We start from the raw sequence: 27,061 nt of genomic DNA on the forward strand, positions 1-27,061 counted from the left end.
CCCGAACTAATAACGTAATTCAACTAAGAAAACTACCGAATCCACCCATTGGAACCTTCATCAGGTACGTCGTTCTTCCTTGTTCACGACCTCAATCGTCAGATCATGGCCGAGATTGGAGCGGTAAAAATCCCTCCATACAACTTTTCCGACCCAGCCTTATGGTTCCACATGTGCGAAAGCACATTTGCTCTAGGATCTCCAAAGCCAATCACAGAAAGTGCCACAAAGTTCAACTACGTAGTGGCCCATTTACCACCGGAAGTCGCATCAACGGTTAGAGACATTATTATTTCTCCGGACCGTACAGACCCGTACGGTCACATAAAGGTGGAACTTATTAAACGATCCGGCGAATCGTCTCAACAAGAGTTACGAAAACTATTGGCCGGAGAACAGCTAGGAGATCGCAAACCTTCCGAACTACTACGTGTTCTAAAGCGTCGGGCAGAAAATTTTCAAATCCCGGACGCAGTTATACTAGAGTTATTCATACGACACCTTCCGACTTCCGTCCAATCTATCCTAGCTGCCATTACCCCACTCGACGTAGACAAAGCAGCGGAAGTAGCGGACCGCGTGGTGGAAGTAACCCCTGCAACGATAGCTTCAGTGTCGCAACCTGAGAAGCCCGATACCGTAACCAACAAAATACTAGTCGAAATAGATAAACTTAACAAGCGAATCGATAAACTAACGCAGGCACGTCGGGATCGCAGCAACCATTTTTCTCGACGCTCCCGCAGTAGTTCAGGACATCGCAACAATTCCACTCACCGCAGTATCAACAACTACTGCTGGTACCACAACCGTTTTGGTGCAAAGGCACAAAAATGTACTCCGCCGTGTAGTTTTCCAACAAACGAGAGCGGCGAAGCGTAGAGGCGACATGCACTTTGCCGGAGCAATCTCGTCACCTGTTCATCCTAGACAAGAAAACGAATGTAAACTTTCTCGTCGACACAGGTTCCAACGTATCAATATTTCCAGCCTCCTCGTCACAAAAGAAGCGCGCATCTCAAATGACCTTGATGGCAGCAAACACAACTGCAATTCATGTCTACGACCAACGAACACTCACTCTCGATTTTGGGTTAAAGAAAATTTTTCGTTGGAAATTCCTTATTGGCAACGTGTCAACGGCAATAATAGGCGCAGATTTCTTGTTTCACTTCCATTTGGTACCGAATCTTAGACGCAAATGTCTCACAGACGTTCAGACAAAGGTGAACTCTCCAGGCAAATTATTAGAAACCTCCATCCACTCTATCAAGATAACGACCAACGACTCCATATATCATAAGATATTGGAAGAATTTCCTGAGATCACCAGACCTCCACGTCCTAACCAACCCGTAAAACACAAAGTTGTACATCATATAGAAACTGTTGGTCAGCCCGTAACTGCGAAACCACGTCGCCTAGCACCCGATAGGCTTAAAATCGCTAAGGCCGAATTCGATAAGATGATAGCTCTCGGCCATATGCGAACATCAAAAAGCAATTACGCATCACCACTCCACATGGTCACCAAGAAAAACAGTTCGGATTGGCGACCCGTGGGAGATTATCGTGCTCTAAACGCACAAACCATAAAGGACAGATACGGCGTTCCAAACATCGCAGATTTCACATCGGAACTGCACGGAACACAAATCTTCTCTCACATAGACTTAATCAAGGCTTATCATCAAATACCCATCTACCCACCACACGTGCACAAAACAGCTATAACGAGACCGTGTGGTCTTATCGAGAGTACCAGGATGCAATTCGGATTGTGCAACGCATCCGCAACATTTCAACGGTTCATCGACGAAGTAACCAGAGGACTCCCCTTCGCATATGCTTTCGTCGATGACATATTAATAGCGTCACGCTCCCAAGAAGAACACATCTCGCATCTTCGCGCCTTATTCCAACGCCTCCAAGAATATGGGTTAACCATAAATCCGTCGAAATGCACCTTCGGCGTACCATTAATCGAATTTCTCGGATTCAAGGTCTCGGGAAAGGGTCTGGAACCACTCCCTGATAGAGTCAGAGCCATCCGAGAATTTCCCAAACCTTCGTCTCTCACTCAACTTAGACGATTCTTAGGCGTAATAAATTTCTACAGGAGATGCATCCCTCGAGCGGCGCACACCCTCGCCCCGCTAGTGCAGCTACTAGAAGGAAAAAAGAACGGGAAACGTACGTCACTCACTCGGAAAGCAGAATCACGATCTCTGCAATGGTCAGAAGCGGCAGAACAATCCTTCGTATCAGCTAAGGAAGCACTGTCCAAAGCCACACTTCTCCACCATCCACTACCCGGAGCTAAACTATGCATATGGGTAGATGCGTCAGACGTAGCGGTTGGAGGAGCACTGATGCAATACAACAGGAAATGGGAACCCATCGCCTTTATCTCAGCGAAACTGGCACCAAATCAACGCAACTGGTCAGCTTACGACAGAGAACTATTGGCAATATACACATCAATAAAACGATTTCGCCACATGCTAGAAGGCCGTGAATTCACGATCTACACGGATCAAAAACCGCTCATATATGCCTTCAAACAAAAACCAGATAAATGTTCACCACGACAAATGCGGCATCTCGATTTTATATCCCAATTCTCTACGAATATACGTCATATTCCGGGCACAGCTAACACGATAGCAGACGCTCTCTCCCGCATCGAGATAGATTCGATCACCTCTGCTTCTCCTCTAGACTTCCGAGAGCTAGCCACAACGCAAGCTACAGATTCGGAACTTCATCAATTGTTAAAGGATCCTATGTCGCTCAAATTAGAGCTGAAATCCTTTCCACCTAACGAAATCGACCTATACTGTGACACATCATCCGGAACACCTCGCCCCTTCGTGCCGCATAATCTCCGACGAACCATTTTCGACCATCTACATGGACTTTCTCATCCAGGAGCAACAGCAACCACTAAGCTAATATCAAGCCATTATGTTTGGCCGGGCATGCGGAAGGATATCCGTCAGTGGGCACGACATTGCATCCCCTGCCAGAAATCGAAAATTCACCGCCACGCCTGGACACCAATAGGAAAGTTTACACTTCCGGAAGCAAGATTTTCCCATCTTCACATGGATCTGATAGGACCACTTCCGCCAGCTGACGGGAAACACTACTGCCTTACAGTGATCGACCGTTTTACCAGATGGCCAGAGGTCATCCCAATTGCCGACATATCTGCTGAGACGGTATGCCGAGCCTTTTTCTCAGGTTGGATCGCAAGATTCGGATGCCCTACTACAATCCCCACTGATCAAGGACGTCAGTTCGAATCGAACCTCTTCCGAGAACTGACCAGACTTCTCGGCACCAATCGCATCCATTCAGCAGCATACCATCCCCGATCAAACGGTTTAATAGAACGATTACATAGACACCTGAAGGCATCGCTAATGGCACACGAATCCTCCAAATGGACCGACGCCCTTCCGGTAGTCCTCCTGGGAATTCGTTCAGCACTTAAAGCCGATATAGGCGCAACAGTAGCTCGAACTGTTATATGGTACCCCGTTAAAATTACCAGCTGACATCATTAGCCCCGACACCCCACGAATTTCTTGCGAATCTTTTGTCAGTCAACTAAAAACCCACATGGCCAATCTGAAACCGTTAGCAACTTCCGCTCATTCCACAGAGAAAATTTTCATTCATCCAGAACTAAAAGAGTGTACACATATTTTCTTAAGATTCGACGCAAACCGACCTCCTCTTCGTCAACCTTACTCAGGCCCATACAAAGTGCTAGAAAAACACGACAAAACACTAGTAATTGACATCCAAGGTCGCAAATCCACCGTCTCAATTGACAGAGTAAAACCAGCGTATATCTTACAGGACGAACCACTTCAGAAATCTAGCATAAAACCCGTCCAATCAAGACCATCACAGACACCATCTTCATCTGCAACAGCGAATAACAAAAAACTGGAAACAACCTCCAAAAAAGATCAAACCGTTACCACGAGATCAGGCCGTCATGTTCATTTTCCTAAAAGACTAGTCACCATAATGTAACGTTAAGCGACTCGTTCGACATCAATTCTATCGCTCGTCCCTCACTGGGGGGATACTCTGTGGGGAACGTCACCCTCCACATCTTAACAGTCGTAACGAACCCCAGGTGGTAAGAGTTATTACTTCCTGGAACGGGACCGGACTCACCCTGTGCGACCTTTTGGACAGTGAGTTGCCTTTTGTTAGCCACATCGTCGAGTCATGTAACTGTTACGCGAGCAGAAAATAAACTTAGTTTTGTTACTGTTCGTCTCATTCGTTTTTAATCGCGCGCAGTGGCGAGAAGCAAAGGTAATAGCAGTAAAAAACTCCACAGGAGCAAGCCGAATCCCAACGGGAGCTCTGTACTTCTGGCAGCGAATCAACTTGACCATCGGGGCTACTCATGAAGAAGGAAAAAAAAAACAGCTTACTCTTCTGCAGCCAAAGAGAAACTGTTTTCAAAGGCTCCCAAAATACCTACATCAAGAAGCTATTCTAGGAAGCCAAGAACATCTAAAAATAGCAGATTGTCATTGGCAACAGCAAAAGAGTGGAAACATCATTCGCACTTGTTCGCAGAAAGTCCGTTTTTCGCCTCAGGTAACTGCCAAATGGAAAGTCTGTTGTTTGCAGCCAGTTTGTTGCTCGAGTCACATAATGGCCAAACAGAATGTCCATTGTTCACAGCGTCCGTTATTCAAGGCGTATGTTATACAAGGCATCACTGTATAATAATTCCACTTCAACAGAATGTCTGCAGCCATGGATCATTGTCACTTGCCAGTCACATCACCTATAAGAAAACAGTTGCCATGTGGCAGCTGCGGATTGGTAGACTATTCCATCATACCAAATAATTCACACAGGCAGAAAAGGCAGTTGTGTCAACTATGCTCTTTGCATAGTTGACACATCATCTGCTTATTGGTGAATTTTTCAGAGTATGATACAATTCATCAAAGCTTGGAAACAACATTCTGAAGTAGTTCAAAAATTTCAATTGATCCTCTCAAATCTTATTAAATAACATATTAAAAATTCCTTTTAATAAATGGCTGCTCATTAATGGATGTACCAAGAATCTTTAATTTTTATATTTTGTTAAGAAATAAAGTTCCAAGAACATTATTACTATGTGGTAATGAGCATCTATGATGACTGGTCAACTCAAAACAAATTCTCCCATCTTCTGTCCACACAGTGCCCATAGACTATCCACAGAAAAAAACAACACATCATGCAGTAACTTCATTAAACATTGCAGGATGAATGTGTTCCACCATTCTACTCGTCTGAACTAGGCATTACAGAAAAAAAAAAAAAACCAATTCTGCAGCAATATCTCTTTCAATAGATAAGATCAAAATTGAAAAAAGTCTCTTTTGGCACATTGTTAATCAGAGGTAGTTCTTGTTGGAATCAACGATCAAAATTATTGTCAAATGTTATACGACATTGTTACGTACAACCCGTTATGTTGCGATGTTTTGTAAATGTTTTTCCATTACGTAATAAAAGATTGGTGGCACTGTTGACTCCTTGGGGATGGTGACCTAGTTTTGCACTCTCCCCTTTTCAGCACTGACCTTCCATGAGTCAAGACAGTGTAATCTTTATTTCTTTGTTATATAACCAATTACGTGAGTCTAACTAGTTTTTACTAATCTCTTCGACAAGCAGCATCTAGTCTAACAGTCTTGATCAATTTCAACTTAGAAAATGATTGTTCTGTAGATGCATCAGATACTGGTACAATTGTGGCAGTTCACCATATTGTTTTCTTTGTCTCCTCTACCATCCTCTTTATCCCTTATTCTATCCAATTTTTGTAAACTTGTCCAGACCAGCTCTTTTGTTGTATGAAGTTGAGACAGACTCCTGCTAAGGAGAGACTGGTCTAGAGAATACAACGAAGACAGCCTGGGGGAGACTGGTGAAGCAAAAAACTTCACTTTTTGCTGAGACATGGACCACATCAGAAGTGGAATGAGCTTGAGGAGCTTTTGAAGACAACCACAACATTTTGTTGAAGGGGTTGCATGCTGACATCTACCTTATGAATGAGTCCAGATGAACATTACAGAAGGTGATGGACTCTGGAGTTGAGTATATTCCGCCCCTGCCGGCAAGAAATATTTTTTTGCCTCCTTAATTTTGTAATTATAAAATTCATTGTGTTATGCTTATTATAACTTGTATCATTGTTAATTACTAGAATCAGGTCAGTGGTAGTTTTATTGTAACCAGTTTTAATTGTGCATGCTGGTGTCTGTGCAGTCATGAAATTAAGAATCGTTTCACTGAAAGTGGCTGATAGCTTGGGTCTCATGAGAACCTTTGTATGCTGGCATATTAAGCTACTGTTTTTGGTTAAGATAAATCTTTGTGTCACATTTTATTTTTATGGCCCCAACAAAACACTGATAAACTTTGAAATTTCACACATTATATTTTCAATAATTACCAATTTGATGATTTAATATACTAACAAATTTCAAGATCCTATGCATTGCCTTTTTGCCTATATATATAGAGCCACCTCTGTATCAGTGGTGTGGAAATGTTTTTGTAAACATTAAATAAAACATTAATATGATATTTGCAACGTTGATAGTTTTATAAATTATTCTTGTCTGATTTTTAAATCTATTCTAAATAACATTTTGTTTTGGTATAACAAAACAATCAGTACAAGAAAAGTAAAAAGTAAGATGTTAAAAATCCTTTTTTTAGTTTAAAAGATCATAGATCTTTTGTAACATATTGCAGAAATATAAGATTTGTTCAAAAATATAATCTCACAAAGGAACCCAAATGGAAGTGTTTGAAGAAGATTCAAATTGAGAAATTTGAGAAAAATCAAATTTTGGAGAGTGTTTCCCATTATAATTAGTTCTTTCCCAGTCCGATTTGCTGGAATTATTGTGTACCAGTTGTGTTAGAGTCTATCTGTATGATGCAGAAATATGGTTCACTGGCTCAGCCTATAATTATCCCAAATTTTTGGCATTCTTCATGGTCTCTGGGCCAGAGCTGTTAATTTCTGAGTATCTTTCAATTTTTATAGTAGCCCTTTATGCAATGTCTCTGAGTGATCTAATGATTAGCAATGTGTTTTTGATCTAAGCCTGTTGATTTCAGTCTTTTTAGTATTGTTGGAGTGTATCTTTCTGTTGTTGATTCAGGCTTAATTCAACAGGTGGGTACCTGTTAGTAGTACTTTAAAATAGTACTTTATTAATTTAGTAGTATTTTATTATAATGTAGTACTTTAACATAAGCCATTTTCTTTATAATCTTGATTCCCACCTCTGCATTTAGTACCTTCGCTATATGCTAGATAAGTAGATAATGTCTTCATAATAGCGAGGTTGAGGCCAAAGTTTTAAATGCAAAAACATGTACGTCAGACATTCAGCGCTGCTTTCCTAGAAGCCTAGAAGTTTGACAATGGTGCTTGGAAGGTCAAGCGTGATTCCACTGACTTTCCAAACACTGTTGTCAAACTTCTAGGCTTACAGGAAAGCGGCGCTGAACATCCGGCATATATGTTTTTGCATTTAAAACTTCGGCCTCAATCTCACTAGTATGGCATGCTAAACCAAATGTGCAACACTTTCTTCATAAGATTAATCACAATCCATATGGGCTACAACTACAGTTTGAACAGGAATATTATACAGAAATCTATTTTTAGACATCCCCATCACATTTAAAAGAGATGAGATCCATACCAGCATTTGTTGGAAATCTACCTATCACCCTTTACACATTGCATCCGCTTTTACATTTTTCCAGAAGGTGCCAAGTATATTGCACCAATACGCTTGGCACCTTCAGGAAACTTATTTACAACAGGAAGGTGGCACTACAACATGGGTATTCTAGAAAGTTAATACAGTAGACCCCCCCTATGACACGGTAGATAAGTTCTGTGTTATATTAATCTGAGTTGTACGAGTCACTTAAATACATGAGCCAATCACAGCCCGGCACACTGGCTGTGATTGGCTCATGTATTTAAGTGACTCGTACAAAACGGATTAATATAACACAGAAGTTATCTACCATGTTATAGGGGGGTCTACTGTAATCAATTTTAATTAATGTCATTTCAAAGACATTAATTAAATTGAAATTAATTTGAAACACTCAAGATAGAAGCAGCAGAGCATATGATTAAAAAAGAGGGTAACTTTGAGGTTTTCTTTGCCTTACATAAAATACATACATAAGGCAATTGCAAACCACAACAATTTGAGCCTTGTTTTTAAGTGCAACCCAACTGTTTTCAAACTTTTGATCAACAACAAAAATTCACAGGACCCTTCTAGTACCTATACATGACCATCAATTCAACACAAAAATGAAATACATCAGTAAAACCAAGTGGAACCTTCTTAGAAAAATTAAGGAGCACAAATTGGCAGTGAATAAAGGTCTAACCAACACTAGTTTATTAGCATTTGATAATGAATCCGACATGGAAGTCATTTGGGATAGTATTGAGATCAATGAACATATGAATGATGTTAATAGATTAAAGCAGTTGGAAATTCTAGAAATTTATAAAGCAAACAGTTCCATGGATGTGTTAACTTTGAAATGTGGACCCATTATTCACATCCCAAGTAGATGAACTTGAAAAATAATCAATGTACTGTACTTTTTTGGCATTTTTCAGATAATGGACAACTAGGTATCTTCATATATTCAGTTCTTCTATGTTCTTCATACCTTCTATTAATAATGTTCTTCATACCTTCTATTAATAACATGGTAGATAGTTGACTTTGCCATTCCTTCTGAAAAGTGACAATATCTTATCTTTATCTTACCTTATTGTAGTTAGTTACATTTTTAGTAATGGCTAATTCTGACTGCCAAGGTCTCATTTTTAACTCTAATTCAAAACTATGTAGAATTTTCATATAAAATTTTGCACAATGATTCAACTAGAAATATATTACAACAAAGCCTAAGTAACATGCTACTGACATTTTCAAGCATGACATAACAATACAGTAAATATCAGCCTTCTAGATCTACGGCACCTGTTAATTTATACAGGGTGGGCCAACAAAAATGAAACGGCAGAGTGTTCGTGTTCGTCCAAGCAAATCGCTTGGACAGGTCGATTTTATTCTCGAGGGGACATCTTATGCAATAAAGTTTTTGCGAATCTGAATATTAACTAAACGAGTTTTTAAAATTTTTTGTTGTCTGTTGTATTCAGAATCGCAAAAACTTTATTGCATAACATGTCCCCTCGAAAATAAAATCAACCTGTCCGAGCGATTTGCTTGGAAAAACACAAACACTCTGCCGTTTTGTTTTCGTTGGCCCACCCTGTATAGTGAATTTACTGGCAAATAACTCTTTAAAATGTTATGCCACTTTTCACTTACATTGAAATTATTACAGTCAATGTTTTAGAACACTACTCAAAACACAGTAATCTTTATAAAGTAAATTCTCATTAAAAATTTTATGGAGATTTAAATATATCCATAGAGATGTGAATCTCAAGAGAGTTTCTATGGGGAAACTATCCCCATAGAAAGTCTCTTGAGATTAACATCCCTTTAACAGGTTGTCCTTGTGTTATGTTGCCTTGTTCTATCAATCCAATCCAATCCAATCCAAATACCGTAATATGTGCTGTTGCAGGTTTTTGGGCTATACATATTCATTTATTTTTGTTTTGCTTGTTGGTATGTGGAAGATTGGCAGCAATGCAGTTGGAGGGAAAGGAGATTTAAGGAAGTGAGGATTGGCAACACCATGCACCATCTTTTTTTCTGGCTGGCAAGATGTTGCCTGGGTCAAAAAGGAAGGCCTACATTTTGTGTTAAGGTGTGCTTGGGAACTGCAAGTACAGTTGAAGCTTTATACAACTTTGTATTATCAGACTGAAGGTGAAATCCATTTTCATCGATGAAAATACTCACTGGACGCTTAGGACTTTGTGTTAAAATTAGTGAATTACCAGTAGTGGACATTGCCCGAGAAGTATTTTGGGAAAGATTCATGTGTATATTAGCAGAAAGGACTTGCATCATACTCAACTTATTATACAGACAAAATTTGTCTGGTATGTTTGGTCTCTATATGTGGCCTAGAAAACAACTTGTAAATTTTTGTATATAATTTGTATATAAAGTGACATTTTTTGTTGTCCCTTTTATCTCATGGTAATCAAACCTACATATACATGTAATAGTCCCACTAAGGGTTATTGTTATTTCCACAAATAATATTGATGCTAAAGTGTAAATATAATGATACAATACTTTCTCTAATGCTTATTTTTACTTTATTCTATTTTTAATATTACTAATTGCCCAAACCAATTAAAACAATGTTTGAAAGATAATAAGAAATAATTTTAGGTCAGACTTAGTTACACTGAATTCCATTGTCAGTCAACAAAATTTGGCATTTGTCTGTTGAAAAATTTGAAATCTATGAATTCATGAATTAGTCTACCTTGTGGAAAGCGGAATAATCAGTATTACATATTACGACTACTGTGCAGGTGAATGATTACCACATGAGGAGGACAAAGAAAATGTTGGCCTAACAATAAGTTTATGTACAAAAAAATATATATATAAAATTTAGAGTTGTCCACTAGAACACACCAGTGGCGTGCCGTCATTGGAAGCGATGGAAGCGCCGATTCCACCTTCCAATGACCTTCCCTTGAATTTTATAAAATATAAATTTTCATATTTTAACGTACTTTGAATTAATTAAAATTAATATTTTATTATAACTGCATTATGTATCTTTTACAAATTTCTATACTACATGTGAAAAAAAAACGATAAGATTGCTATTGTATATTCGAATAATTCGGTGGCGGAAGGAATGTCGAAACCGGGTCAGTCTCCAATCAGCCAGATTATATAGGCATTAGCACATGCGGTTTAAAGTGCACCAACCTCACCCGGTTTAGCTGGTAGAAGCGACACACTCGTAAAGAGTACAGCTTTATATCCCGGAGCGGTTGTGGGCTGTTAGCCACCTGCCTGTCAACTTCCAAGCAGCCAGATTATAGGCATTGGCGCATGCGCTTTACAGAGCACCAACGTCACGGTTTAGCTGGTAGAAGCGACACACGCGTAAAGAGTACGCGACTTTATATCCCGGAGCGGTTGTGGGCTGTTAGCCGCCTGCTAGATATTCGGCCACCCTCGCCCGATTATGTGAATCACGAGCAGACTAGATCAACGGCGGGCAACCCGCGGGCCAGCTACGGCTGGCGAAAAGTTTCTATCCGGCCCGCGAGATCTTTAATAGATTATTAAATTGGAAAAATAACTAATTAATAGTTATTTTTCCAATTTAAATTCGAAAATTACAAAGAATTGGAAAAATAACTAATTAATAGTTATTTTTCCAATTCTTTGTAATTTTCGAAAACGATAAGAGAAATAAATGTAGTAATTAACTTTTTATTTATTTATTTCATATTTGCAGACTAAAAAAATTACGAGTCACAAGAAGGCGTCAATTAACTACTACGGCGCGGAAAAAAACGTAAAATTTATTCTGGCCCATGTTATAAAAAGGGTTGCCCACCCTAGACTAGATTTATAACAACCCAACCGATAGGAGTTTACTGGCACGTTTTTATGATAGTTCTGTATAGTTGACAGGAGTTTAAAAAACTCCATTAAAATATTTGATATATTTATTCTGCGTTTATTCCGCTCTCCCATCTTATATTACTTACGGATTTCAATGTTAAACCGGTGATATTACGATTTAGTATGTCTCATCTGTAAGGGGATGCAGAAAAAACGTGTACAATTCTAGTACAGTGTTAAAAATTAACTGTTACTTTGGCAGCATCATTTACAACCAAATTTAATGAATGAGACGTACAGTACATACAATGGTACAAAAAAAAGCTCTAGAATTTATTTTCTTTAAATTTACGATTTATATATCCGTTGTCATAAAAATTTGTCTTTCCACTGTTTTCCCAAGACTACAGATATTCAGGTACAAAGTAACTGGTTTCGACTTATTTCTACTTAAGAAGTGACTAAATAATTAAGAGATTAGGGAATGGGGACATAAATAAAACCCTGTTGAAAGAGCCAGAATTTTACTTCAACAAAAGCTTAACAGAACCAATCACTCGCTCAGTACAGTGGGAAACTGATTTCCGTGTACACCTGGTATTAAAACGAATGACTATTAAGTTTAACATAGTTAGATTTTTACAGCTACGGTGAGAAACGTTTAAAATTTACAACAGCCCTGTGGCGTCCTTTGAGATATACTAGTGATGCGACAAAAGAGGCATTTGACATTGACCGGTATCGGCACCCTCGGGATTTGGCACGCACACACTCACTACACACCTACCTGGACCGTCACTAGTTCCATCCATTAGCTACTCGTATCAAGATATTTGACTAAGTGGATTGTTTTAAGATTTAAAAAGTAAAGAATATTTTATGTTATTTTTATGTACGTTTCTTTACAAAGCTATATTTTAATTATAATTTTCTTTAAAAGTATATTAATACAATCGAACAATACATTGTACCAGGTATGTATATCCATCGCACATTTTATTTCACCGAGTAAGTTTTTATAATTTATTTTTAATTTTAGCCCTTATATCGTGGCTAGCGATTCAGAATGTAATTGTGATATTAAAAATACATTTAGAGAAGTCTACAGTTTTTACTGGCTTATCGAACAAATGAATACGAATGGACCCTAGACCAGTGATTCTTAACAGGGGGCCGCAGCCCCTGGGGGTCCATAAGAAGTTTGCCGGGGGCCGCCAAATTATGCAAAATTTTTTTCAGAATATAATAAAAAGAAAATTGATGTATAATCCGAATATCGTATTGAAAAGTGAAATAAAAAAGATAAAGTTTTCCTATTTAGTTTTTATTTATTTATTTTGTATTTCTTCCTACATACAACTTTGTTAGTACAGAAGAAATAAATGTAAATATGCTACTTACACCGCAGTATTTACTTCTTTTATTCCAAAGCAATTTTAAGAAACTATTAATGCTTGGAATTTTAAAAATAATTAGGAAAAATAGTAGGCTTTGAAAATTTAAATATTTTTGCAAAAGATATGCAAAATCCTTACCACAAGTGGGCGTTTTAGTTTTAGTTTAGTTTTAGCATCGACATTGGATCGATTTATCGACATGTTTCTTATTTTATTTTCTGTTAAAAATTAATGAGTTTTCATGTTTAATTGTGAAGTTTGAATGCTATTTAAATAGATAATGAAATAATAAAGTTATGATTTACATTTATTATATAAAAAATAAAACAATAATAAAAAAATCAATTTATTATAGATAAATTATCAAATTATCAAATATAAATTATTATTAAAAAATGGGGGTCACAAAAAAATTATGAAATATTTGGTAGGCAGTGAGTATAAAAAGGTTAAGAACCACTGCCCTAGACCATCACTGACGCGCAATTAACTGATTGCCCTGGAAGTCGGCTTCTTACAGAAACACAGCTTCCCTGTCATCAAATGTCACGGCACGCCACTGGAACACACATATAGATACCTAGGGAACCAGACGGGTTCACCTGTATAATGAGTTGAGTACAAGTCCGTTGTTTTAACTCACACTTGAGTCTCTCCTGAAACTACCTCTCTACAAATGTCCACTACTGGTAATTGCTTAAATTTAGCATAAAGTCTCACTTATCCAGAGAGTATTCTAGCTGATGCAAACAGATTTTTTTCACTCCAAGTCCAATAATACGATTCTGTGTAGACCGCTTCTACCGCCCCATGCAGTCACTTCAAACACTGTAACACATACAGAAAAAATAGACATTTTTCGTTGACTCAGGCAACCTCTCACCAGCCAGCCAAGGAAAAAAGGTACTGTTGCCAATCCGCATCACCTTAAATATCGTTCCCCTCTCCTAACAGCTTGCCAACCCCTCATACAACACAAAATAAAAATTATTGTATATAGCCCAAAAATCTGCAACAGCTCAACCTCGTAGGACACAACACAATATAATAAAAACAAACAATTATAAATTGTAAAAAATTAAAATTTATGAAATAGAGTATTTTACTTTAAAATAGAGTATGAATGGCAACTTGTACATAACTTATACATACTATTACAGGTAAAATTTTGTAAATCACCAATTTGAAACATTAAATACATAATCTATTATTACCTTTTTCTTCTGAAAACAAATTTTTCACTCAACCATTCTTGTAAATCTTTATTATTGATTTCCTCATTTGAATACTTTTGTTTCTTAGCTAATTGACTTGACATTCTTGACAAATTAAAAAAATACAATAAATATTAACTTAATGAAACAAATACCAAATTTTATAATATATATTAAAAATGATTATTCAATTACATTTAGAAATATTACACTCCAATCAACTTCATCAACAATCAGAGGTATTCACTGTAATTTTCCAAAGAAGACAATCCCCAAGGAGGCTCTAAGGTTTAATTTTATTTTAAAATTAGTTACTCATTTTTATCACAGACAACTTTTTTACTGATGACAAAATTTAAATAAAAAAATTTGTTATTAACTGAAAATTTGTTCTAGTGGGTCATGATTGTTCATTCAGTTGAGTACCAAGGTACCAAATGAATGGACCAATTTTGATATATGCAGTAGCAGTGAGGGATTAACTGCATCAATCAAGGGATTCCTGTATATGTGTACACAGGAAGGTATGGATACATTATACAAGAAGATACCTGTATATATATATATATAGGTATCTTCTTGCATGATGTAGTACATATGATGCTTTTTTTTCATAGTCTGCAGGCACTGCCAATTGCCAATTATGCTAATCAGTTGGAGATAACTTGTTTCAGAGAGAAGGTAGGCATTCATAATTTCTTTGAAAGGGTGCTTACAGAAAATAAAGGAAGGAATAATGGATAGGAAGTTTTCAGGTAGAAGTTGTGAACAAGTAGTAAGGGATTTAAAAGACATTTCAATAACAGAAATGAAATGTGTTTGTGTGTTAGATTATAAAAGTTTCATCCTTCAATTGTAGTGGAGGTGGCCTATGAGATAATGATAAAAGCCTTGAAAGATTATTTCTCAATGTCACTAAAGGAAGTAAAATGGTTAAGAGAGTACTGGAAATTGTGTGGAAGAAATCACATTTTGTCTTCAGAGGAGATCTGTTATAGACAGAAAGTGGGTTTAACCATTGGATCACCTTGGTCGGGGATAGTGACACATCTGGTGAAGATGTATTAATAAAAAAGAAGGTGGATATAACTGAAATTTAAAAAACATTATTATTTATATAAATAAGTATATAGATGTTATTTAGTAGTATGGATAGAACAATGAGTTTATACAAGTTATCAATAAAAATGAGGAGATTGATATTGCAACTTGAGTGAGTGAGAAAGAAAATAAATTATTTGGATATAAATATAAGAATTTCAGAAAGAATGATAACTATGATATACAGAAAAAAGAATACATCACAATCCTTAATACATTGGTATTCATGTAAACCAGTGATTCTCAAACTTTTTTGATCCACCGTTCCCTTTGTTCCATAAAGTTATACCCAACGCCCCCTAACCCATTTTCTCTTGTGTGAGAAAGGATTGCAAATATTCTTAGGAAAACTTTTCTATGAATCTCATACTTTGTGCCCTTACTGTACATTGTTCTCAACAACTGGAAACCATTAAACGCAATGTTTCCTCTCATCAGTTTAACAGAGGAAAGGGAACTGCTGTCAGTAACCTCAAGTTTTGCCTTTGGTCACCATTCAGTATCCTGCCTCCAGCACCCCCCTAGATTTACTCACCACCCACAAGGGGGCATTATCGCCCACTTTGAGAAACGCTGATGTAAACCATCTAACAACTAAATATATATTGGCAGCTGTGTACAATCTCTTCAGTCTTCAGAAGGGTTTATAGATACTGTACAGAAAGGAAAGATTTAGAACCAGAAATTAATGGTGCTAAGAGAAAAATTTTCAACTGAAAATTATAGGAGTAAAAAAGATGACGTAGCAAGTGGAGAATAGATAATCATAAGAGCAGGCCTTATTCTAAGGTTTTTTTTCCTACTGCACAAACATCAGTTTTGTTTTGGCCAATCTCATAAATCCTAGCATTAATAAGCTGTTCTAAAAGACATAAATGGAAAATAAGGGCAATACAAATCTTATATCTGTATAGTTATTTATTAATTTCAAACACCATTCAAACTTAATCATTAGACATGCACAGTGTGTACTGTACAGTACATCTGCATGTGATATAATTAACTATACAATAAGTGCACTATGGTTGTGGATTATAGTTTAAATGATAATATTGATGTTGCAGCTGCATAAAAGAAAATCTATTGTATATACTTGATACAATGGTAAATCCTACCAACATTCCTTCCACAGCTTTTTATGGGCTGAAAAAAATATATAGTAAAACCTGTGTAAACCGGAATCACACAGTACCAATATTTTTTCTGGATTGGCAGGTTTTCTGTTTTGAACAGGTTATTCTAGAAAATCACTCTATTCTGAATAATTTTTTCCTTTCAGGTTAGTTTTTTTTTTATTCATGTTCCATTTTTGGACAGGTTTTACCATATATTGTGTAATTTAGATAAATATTTTAATTTTAACATAATGAGAAGAAAGAAATACTTATAACACCCAGAATCAAAAAATTATTTACTGCACAAATATGAGATTTCCATTGCACAATTCAAAATTCTCATTACACATTTTGTATCCAGTTGCACATTAGAATATGCCCTGCATAAAAGACTGAAAGTAGATGCTATGAAAATTTATAAGTTTATGAAGTGTATAGGAGAGAAACTTAATTTTTAAAAAGAAGAATAGCATATTTGACATGTTAAAGAATGAAAAAAAAATAGATTTCTGGATTTGAGGCAGTTAAGCATGTATATAGTAAAGATAGAGAAGAGTGAAGCTACAAATAGGTATTACATAAGACAGGTTATTAGGACCTTACAAACTAGAGTGGAAGAACAGTGGAATGATGTAAGTAGAGGAAAGTTAGCAATTCTGGCAAAGAAGGCATAAAAGACTAGTTCAACAGTAGACTAGAAACAACCTAGGTTGGTGTATAAACAAGAGGAAACAACAAACATGAAAACAATGAAACAGATATATATGAAACAGATATATATGACAGATAAGCCATGTATTGGTCTTAGATCATGAGATACTAAACAGGAAAAATGCAGATGAATTGTTTGAAGGGTGGAAAGCTGTAATAAAGAAAGAGCTCTGAAATGCAAAATTGATTGACATAAGATAGTTATAGAAGTGGAGGGTGGGTTTTTGAAAATGAATGGAGAAAAGGAAACAAAGTTAATATTTCTCAGATTTTTAAATGTTAAAAAAATCTGTTGTTTATTTTGAATGTTTTTGGAGATCACTGAAGATGAGAAATTAAATCTTCTCAAAAGCATTTCAGAAATTAAAAGAATGGTTCTTTAATTTTGAAGTTTCTTGGTTTTACTTGATATTATATGGAGTTGTCCTTTTCTTGTGTTGAGAAACTTATAAATTTATTTCTACAAATTAATGTTATAAATCAGTTTAATTAGTTAAGACAATTAGTAAGTTTGTTGGTGTTAATTTACAATAACTCTTTTAATAAAATATATATTTCAATGGTTTACAAGATTTACAGAATGTCATCATCAGTAACTGAATTTCAGAACATAGATGAAATTTATCAAATCAATTCAAATTCTAAAGGGTTGAGCAAAGATTATATCAATCAGTTAGCCAGTGTATCAGTAACCAATTCTCTGGTGGATAAATGGGCTGGTTAATGGGATCATGCTGTCATCAGTAATGTTTTTCAGATAAAAATTTGTTTTGGGACCAATGTAGAATAATTGTCTTCTAAGATATATTTTTCAAGCTCTGTATGTGTAAGTATTGCTTTAAAAAGTTGGCTAACTGGTTAATTTCACTTTTGCTCAGCACCTGAGAGTCTGAATTGATTTAATAAATTTTATCTGTTTTAAAATTCAGTTTCTGATGAAGACATTCTGTAAATGTCAAAAATGTTTGAAATACATGTTTTATTAAGAGTTATATAAATTAACACCAACAAACTAATTGTCTTAACTAATTATATGCATAGTGGTATATACCATCATTAAATTTTGCAATTAAATCTTTTCCCCATATCAAACTAAAGAATAAAGTGAATTTAGTGAAAAATATGCAGCATTTTATACATTTATAACATTTACCTTGTCTATAATTTCTTGTAATACAATGTATACTTAATATCCAGAATTGTTTTCCTTTGTAAAATCATTCTTTCAGAAAATGATTGTAATAAACATTGCATTCTAAACATGTGAAAAATATAATAAGAATCCCTATTCCTTACCTATTGAAATTACTAATGAATTTTTTGTTATTTTGGTATTTTCTTTACACATAATTCTGTTAAATACATTTGTTTAAATATGAAAAAAATTTTGTTTTAATTCCAACTATTACATTCCAACCAAAACCTATTGCCCTTTAGCGAAATCAGCCTTCTCTACTCTCCAGTGAACACTTATGGATAAGAAACTAAGCCTGGAGATAAAGTTTAAAGTACTTCGCTGCTATGTATGGTCTGTCTTGCTGTATGGGTGTGAGACGTGGACCCTGAATAAGGGCACTGAGAAAATACTGGCAGCATTCAAAATATGGTGCTACCGTCACATGTTACAGATCAACTGGACAGAGCAGGTGACCAATGCACACGTGCTGGAACAGACTGGAGTGGGAGAGCGACAGCTGCTTCCTATCATAACAGAATGCAAAATGAGGTACTGTGGCCATGCCATCCAGGCCACTAACTCACTGCTTCCTGTCATACTACAGGGCAGGATCCAAGGAACCCATTCCCAAGGAAGACAGCAGAGGACCTACCTGCAAGATATAGCGGAATGGACTCAAATTAATAAGAATCAACTAATTCACACTGCGAGAGATCGAGAGAAATGGTGATCGGTTGTTAGCAACCTCTGGCTTGGAGAAGCTACATAGAAGAAGAAGACAAAATAATGTGTTTATCAATCTTAATTTTCTAAAAATATATAAACTGTAATTCTCATATATGTCAGTAATTTAGAATCAACTTATTAATCATAAATTTCAGTAACATCAAAATCACATACAAGTTATTTGTCATTTCTTTGCAATACAACTTTTGAATAATCCAGAATTTTCAATCTCAACTGTTGCAATTAACTTAAGAGCATGTGCAATATATCTTGATTGAAAATCACCAAATAGCACCGGGTGCTATTATTTGGTGGATTTCAATCATGGTTTAAGATTAGTATTACAGATACCAATCTTAAGCCACAAGATCAAAATGATTTTTGGAAAATCCATATCAAATATCAATATTAAATAGTATTATTGAAATGCTGATTGTATGCTATTGCACTGTACATAGTACTGAGATTGAAGTAGATTTTTTGAGATCTCAAATGACTTACCATTTTAATCTTCTATTAATGGCACTCTGTATGATATTTTATCTTCTTTAATCTAATATTAAATCTTGTTAATTGGCAGAAAAATTGTTGATTCCTGTAAAGTTACTTATGCAATATATTGCGTCTGGTTAGTACTGCAGACGCATTGGTGCAACATTGAAACATTGATGTTTTTTGCTGTAGATGCATCAAAAATAAATCATTGTTTGCTAGAACCTTATTACATGTCTTCAGAGAAAAAGGCATTAAGGAATATTCTTTCTAACATTAATTGAACTAATTAATATTGTGTAGTAAGACTGTTTGTGAAGCTACAGTATATTTTAGAAGTGGATTAAGTGAAACTTTTTCAATAAAATATCATTTATAATACTTCATTTGCATTTTATTCTAAAGTTTAGAAAAGTTTTTAATCACATTATTTCAGCAACCCAATAGTGTTGTTTTTTCCCAAACTTATCATAATGACTTCTGTATATTATAACTCTTTTTTTTTATACATTTTAAATACCTTTAAGAAAATGCATTTTAGACTCATATTGTCCCTCTTCAGATTGTTATACAATTGTTACATCAATACATTGCCAACTGCCGCAAATAATCGGGCTAATTTTTGGATATATACAATTAATATAATGTTAGCAGATAAATGTTTAAAAAATTAAACATTTTTTATCTATATTAAGTGCTAATTAAAAGTTTTACCTGTTCATTGCTTGCTTTATGATTATGAAGAATAGGAACTGAAACAGTATGGGAGCAGAAATGGCATGGAAAAATGCCATAACAGACTGTCCATTAATTACATGTACAGTTTTTGAGCCAATTTTGATTCCTCCCTTCCATTTGTATACAAGGGGAACATCTTAGCAAACCCCCTCCGCTTTAAATACTTTTACAGTACATGAACAATAGTTCTGTAATAAAACTGAAGAAATGACTTAGAAAGTTTTTCAAATATTTTCTAATAATTTATTCACATGACTAAGGGAAAGTGTGACAAGAGCATGTATCACAAATCATTTATTTAGAGATTAAAATGTTTCTGGTAAGTGATTTTGGTCATAGGATCAATGTCACCAAAGTCAGTGATATCAACTTTGGCAAAAGCTCAAATTCCAAAGAAGGCAAGTTATGTTTTTCTATGCCATTCAATGTTATTTTACAATGATATATGTTTCCATTTATTGAGAATGTTAAATAAAAACAAACCAATGTATGGATTAAGCTTATTATGAATAGCAATAGCCTACAAATCATATATGTTTGGTAAAGTAGAACTCTTATCAAACTATTCACCTTCAATGAAGACTTTTTCTGCCCTGTATACAATGAATGATAAGTTTATTTTTTCAAAATTGGATGAACATTCAATCCAATACAAATAATAATCAGTGGGTATTCATAAAATACAAATCTTTAGCTTCCTGTTACAATCAGTTGATTCATCTGGTCATGACAATGGTACAATGACATATCAGTCTAATCTCACAAAGTTTTTCTTACACCAAAACCTACTGCTAGTACACAATCAAGGGGTAGAGGAGATACTATAATGGAAGAAGTACCTCTAAACCCCATGTCACATAGTGAAAGTCTCATCCTCATCATCTCATTGATTGGAACAGAATCCATACGTTCTCCAAGTTCTTCCCTCATACAATATCTTCATTACTGATTACTCTCGTATTCCTCCTACACTGGCACTGAAAAGAGTTTGTCTCCAACCATGTATCAGTATATACAACTTCTCTGCTGCCCACTGGGCTTATTGGCCCTCTAGGCAACATAGTAGAGAGGGATAATGGGCAATGGAACATTCTAGAACCGTACAAACTGAGGATTTATAACCTACAATTTCTCATTTTATACATATGAGAAGTGATTGTCATAGAATATTATGTGAATCCATCCAGTGAAGACTAAATACAAATTTTCATGGTGGCACAAACAATGCACTTCCTTTGAAAGACACTTTTAATGTGACGTTTGTAGATTGCACTTGTATCGTAATGATGCTCCATGTATGGGGTAAGATTGCACATGCTCATTGCTTTCAAAAAATCGTTTTGATATTAATTTCGTTTCAATGATTTCTTTTTAATCTTGAATGATTAAAAAGCCTGTTTTGATATTTTTGAATAGAATTATTGTTTTTGTGTAACACAGCATTGTAACAAAGCAGTACACTCTTGATATTACCCACTCTTGCCCCACTTTCCCAAATTCATACGCCACTAATACCACTAAAACTATGTTGCGTCGTGCCTCAATGCACAATGTTTCACGACTCTCCTTCCTCTTAAATTGTACACGTAATTAATAGACGGCTCCTAAAGATCCGTGGTAAATACGAACGAGAACGACATAAAACAAAAAGTTGTTCCGTGCCGAACTTCAACTTTCGTATTTAGGAAGAGGGTACACGATGGCAGGACATCCATGTGACGTTGGAAACTCAGACGCAGATGCCAGATTCGCCGTTTTGTCACCCAATCAGCTATTTCTACACAATTTGCGAGTGTTATTTCTGTGACAGTTTTATTTATTTTGAATTTTGCTTTTCAAAAATAATTATTCTACACTCAGTTCATCAAAACATACTTAACAATATTATATATGTAGTGAACTTTCATTTATACGACTCTAAAGGGACCTATGTTAAAAGTCGTATAAGTGAGAGTTTTACAAAAGAGAGATTGGCCAACTGAATGAAAAATGTTAAAAATATAATTGTAACCCTTTCAGTATTGATTACCATAGTTAAAAGCATTATTTCTTTCAGTTGAAATATGTAAGTGAAACAAGTTCGATTAGTTCAACAAATAATAAAAAATGTTCAGTAACTGGTTATTCAGTAAAATTAGTTTAATTAGAATTGTTTTCCAGAGTAGCTACTGCCGCATGCCAGATGGCCGAGCGGTTAAGGTATCAGTCTACCGCTCTGGAGGACCGGGGGATTGAATCCGAACGGGTTGAAAAAATCCCTAGGAATTTTTCGGCGATGATCCGACCGGAGATATCGGCCCCCGTCCCTCAACACCCGGCCGTCCCATTGTGGGCCTGGCCGAACCCATAATGGAATTGCTAAAAGAGGCCTTCTTAGTGCCCACAGAGTGGAAAAAGTTTAAAGAAAAAAAAAGAGAGAGAGAGAGAGAGAGTAGCTACTGCCTACTTAATGCTAGATATCCATCAGTTTTTATCACAATTTGATTTCACAATGTCCCGATTTGTGGTTTTGAACTTATGGCAACCTTAACTAGATAGAGGTGATTTTTTTTAGACTTTAAAGGCTAGTGGCTTTTTTTTCAGTAACATATCACACAAGGAACAGATGTTTATGTAGTATTTTATTAAAGGAAAATTTATTCTTTAATAAAAAAAAACTACATAAACAACTATTCCTTGTGTGATATGTTTCTGAAGAAAGAAAGCCACTAGCTTTTAATTCTTTAATGTCTACAAAAACCAGTAATGGAAACTTAATTAATTGATTTTTTTACTATTTGGAGGATGATGAACAACTTTCTAATTGGAATGTTTCTCCTATCAGCCAGGATTCCGAAGATAATTTTTTTGCCTAGGGTTATTAGTGATGCAACCATTGGGATAAAGTTAAAACTCAGTTTATAACTGCTAGATCATAATTTGCATATAGCGTACAATATTCAAACAAATCGGATATACTGTACAATTTTCCTTGGACACCTTGTATGTACGCATATATTCAATTATGGTATTGTTCAATTCAATTCTATTCTATTATATTCGAGATATAATATTTAAAATATAAATATTAAACTAAGTTTATCTTTTGCAAGCCTGAAATTTTAAAAAACAGTAAAAGATTTTCATCTAACTTGTACAAATACGTAATATATAAATGTTAACAGAATCCAAACCGTTTTTCAAAAATATTTACATTTTAAAAATATACTACATCCATTTTCACTGAAGTTTTTCCCCCTATTTCCGACTTGTGAGGACTAAGAAGATCTATATTTTATATTGACCCATTACGGGATCAGCCAGGCCCACAAAGGGAAGGCCGGATGGTGAGAGACAACATCCGACTTATCAATAAAACGTCATTTTCATAATTTGAATGCCGACCAAATTAACACTTACATGTGGTTAAAGTTTCCTAAAAATTTTCTATGTATTCAAATTCCATAAATTTTGCTAGAAGATTCAAGTCAAAATCAATCTAAATCTGAAGCTTCTCGTCTGCTTTTATAATCCCACATATTACGTCATATTTTCATATGACGTAATATGTAGGATTATAAAAGCAGACGATAAATAACTCATTTATCAAATATATACATTTTTAAACACAATTATTAGTTTACAATTTATTTAATTCTTTTCAATTTAAATTAATACATTAATGTTAATTTACAGTATTATTATTCATTTATAATAAAATAATATAAAGATTGAACTGATTTTATTTCTCGAAATCCCGGCACACAATGACTATCTTACCCTATCATAAATATCGAGCGTATTCGAAAATTCAGATTTGTCTAAAATTATTCTGACTTAATGACTTATTTATACACGTTAATTCAGAATATTCTTAGATGTTTACTTTTCTGGTTAAACGAATACATATTCCGACAAAATGGCGGGAGTTAGACGGGTAATAAAAAACTTGTGGATACCACTTCGAAGCGCCAAACGTATCGTTACTAAAGAAAAACTCCTAAGAAAAAATTTGTCATGTAAATGGGCGTGCTATCCCACACAGCTACCCACACCGTCGAAACTCTCCAAAAGCTTCATTTTGAGGTGTTAGATCATTCGTCCTATAGTCCTGATCTCGCCCCATCGGACTATCACTTGTTTGGTCCCCTAAAAGAAGTGCTACGGGGACGAAGATCACATCTGACGACGATGTTAAGATAGCGGTGCATTTTGTGGTTCGTAGCTCAGCCGAAAATATTTTTTTTTTAATGAAGGAATAGGAAAACTCGTGGACTGATGGACAAAGTATATTGAAAAACAGGGCGATTATGTCGAGAAATGATATATTTGACTTGCTGAAGGTTGATTACAATAAATTCTACAGCCAAAAGCGGATGATTTTTGACTTTTCCTCGCATAAAGAGGGAATATGCGAGGGAAAGTCAAATGTGTCATATCTCGGGTATGGTCGGACTTAATGACGATTTAACTGGTTATTAGAATTCACAATTTTTTATGAAACTCATCTCTACCCTGAAAATTAAGCTTTTTCCATTTTATAATAATTAAAAATATAAGAAGTTTTTAATAATAAAATATCGTAACAGATGGCGCCATACGGTTTTAAATGTTTCCGGGAAAGTTAAGCAATTCTGGATTTTTATTATTGGTATTTTAGAAATAATAGAAATTTGCCACAAATCAGATTAATTTAGTGAGGAGTATTAATTAGAATTTTAAAAATGTGAAAGATTTATAAAGTTCAATTATAATATTTATATTTAGTTTAAAAAACATCAGATTATTTTTGAAAAGATTTGAATCAAATACTGTATACTAGTTTTTTTTAAAGTTAATTTTTTTTGAAATATTAGAATATATACTTACTAACAAGAGCGCCGCGCAATCACATTGTTAATGTACTGTATACCTGATATAATCTCTATTAAATTCTTTTTATATTTCGATATAAATTGTATTTATTTTCGTTACAGTTAAATAATTATAAGGGTCTTAATGAATCAGTATAAGGAATCGTCCGTAAATTACGTAACGCACATCCTCAATCAATCCTGATTGTAACTTACTAAGGAATATATTGATACAAGGCGGGGTAACAAACGTTACATTTTATTAATTACGTACAAAGCAATGACAAACAGTAGGGATGCAACTCTTCGGGAAAAAATTAATCATTCTGTTACGTAAGAGTTAATATCTTAGCATTACACAACGTTTTTGCAAACAATCCGCCTCTTGTCATTGTAGTACATCGTAACAATAGCATTCGCGCCCATTCATATCTGCGTTACATAATTTGCGGATACACTCAAACCTGTTTTTGTGCGGTCTTTTTTGTGCGATTTTTTATATGTGCAATGTGTTATGTGCAATTATTTTTGTGCAGTATATCAATTTGATTGAAATTCATATACCGCGCACAAAAAATCACACAAAACAAATCGCACAAATAAAAAATTGCACAAAAAAAAGACCGCACAAAAACAGGTTTGAGTGTAGTCTTTAGTTTTATAAAACAAAGAATAATTTAAATTAATCGCGGCGATTGGTAATGCGAGAGACGGATAGTTAAGGAAAAATTGCAGAATGTATAAATTAAAATTTTGCTTTAAAAATTTTAAAAAATAATACTTTAGAAGGTAAAATAGAATTATACTGTAACGATACCGGATGCGTCGCTATTATTATCGTCGACAATAGTAATCATTTTAATCTCAAACTATAAACCTGAAAGTAATTAGTAAATTATATAAAATATTTCAAATACTTTGCTAATTACCATTGAATAGTTTTTTAAAACTTTTATTATTTAAAATATATAAAAAAATATATTCAGATTACTTTTAAATCAAAATATGAATGTAAGAATTTGAAATTCGTCCATTGAGTCTTGGAAGCGCGAGAGAAATAATGGAAGCACTTCCGGTTTGCTGGAGTATGATGTTATATTACAGATCACGTTTTGTAGTGACATTTTTTCAACGTTTATTCTATTATATATTTCTCTCAATATTACCTACAACATCCGTATTTTCGTTATTTAAAGAAATATAGTTAAAACATTTAACGTACTATTTGTAAAATTCTATTTAAGTTCAACACTAATGGGGTGAGACAAAAAATCTGGACTGCTTTTAAAGCAGAATATTTTATTGAAAAATTGTACTAAATATTAAATATTATACAGTATATTATTTAAAAAATTTTATTTACAATAGTATAGAATTAATTAACACGATCATTTAGCCCATGATCGGCGACGCGCCGTAAGTTTGTTTTGATAGATTTGCAACTTCTTTGGACGGCTTTCGTGTCAATTTTTTTTATTTTCCCGGCTGTTATATATAGCAGAGGAAAAGTATGGCGATTCAGCAAATATGACCACCTCCAGATGTTTACATTTTTGGACTCAGAGGATCTTGAAACGTCGAGAAATGCAAAAAGAATTGAGGGTTTTTTCTATGTATGTGTGGGGGACACGATTTTGTTCACCCTCTTTGAAGCTTAATTACTCCTGTGCTTTTTGTTGAAAATTTCTGAAATTTGGCAGGGAGGTTTGTTTATTAGGGGAATTGATGCTATTAAATTTTGGTGGTTAAAGTCGAGGGGGTGTGGAGTTAAAGGGGGTCGTGTGTCATATTGAGTAGGGTCGGACTTAATGATGATTTTCCTGGTTATTAGCATTTACAATTTTTTAAATAAAAACCATCCCTATCCTCAAAATTAAGCTTTTTGCTATTTTGTAATAATTAAAAATATATTTTTAATAATAAAATATCAT

At 34.9% G+C, this 27,061-nt stretch overlaps 1 protein-coding gene across 1 annotated transcript in view; it reads right to left on the reverse strand.

Annotated features, from left to right (window-relative positions):
- Positions 1-20,405, reverse strand: part of LOC136969551 (mutS protein homolog 4-like) — a 101,516-nt gene extending 81,111 nt beyond the window's left edge. Inside the window, exons 1-2 of the mRNA XM_067263765.1 lie at positions 20,275-20,405; positions 14,239-14,343 (exon numbers count right to left, since the gene is read on the reverse strand). Of these exons, the coding sequence (XP_067119866.1) occupies positions 14,239-14,343; positions 20,275-20,354 (185 nt within the window). The 5' untranslated portion in view covers positions 20,355-20,405. The remainder of the gene's footprint in view (positions 1-14,238; positions 14,344-20,274) is intronic.
- Positions 20,406-27,061: the final 6,656 nt, after the last annotated feature.

Source organism: Centruroides vittatus, unplaced genomic scaffold (assembly GCF_030686945.1).
Source record: "Centruroides vittatus isolate TY-2023 unplaced genomic scaffold, ASM3068694v2 contig_1035, whole genome shotgun sequence".
Lineage (NCBI taxonomy): Eukaryota > Metazoa > Arthropoda > Arachnida > Scorpiones > Buthidae > Centruroides > Centruroides vittatus.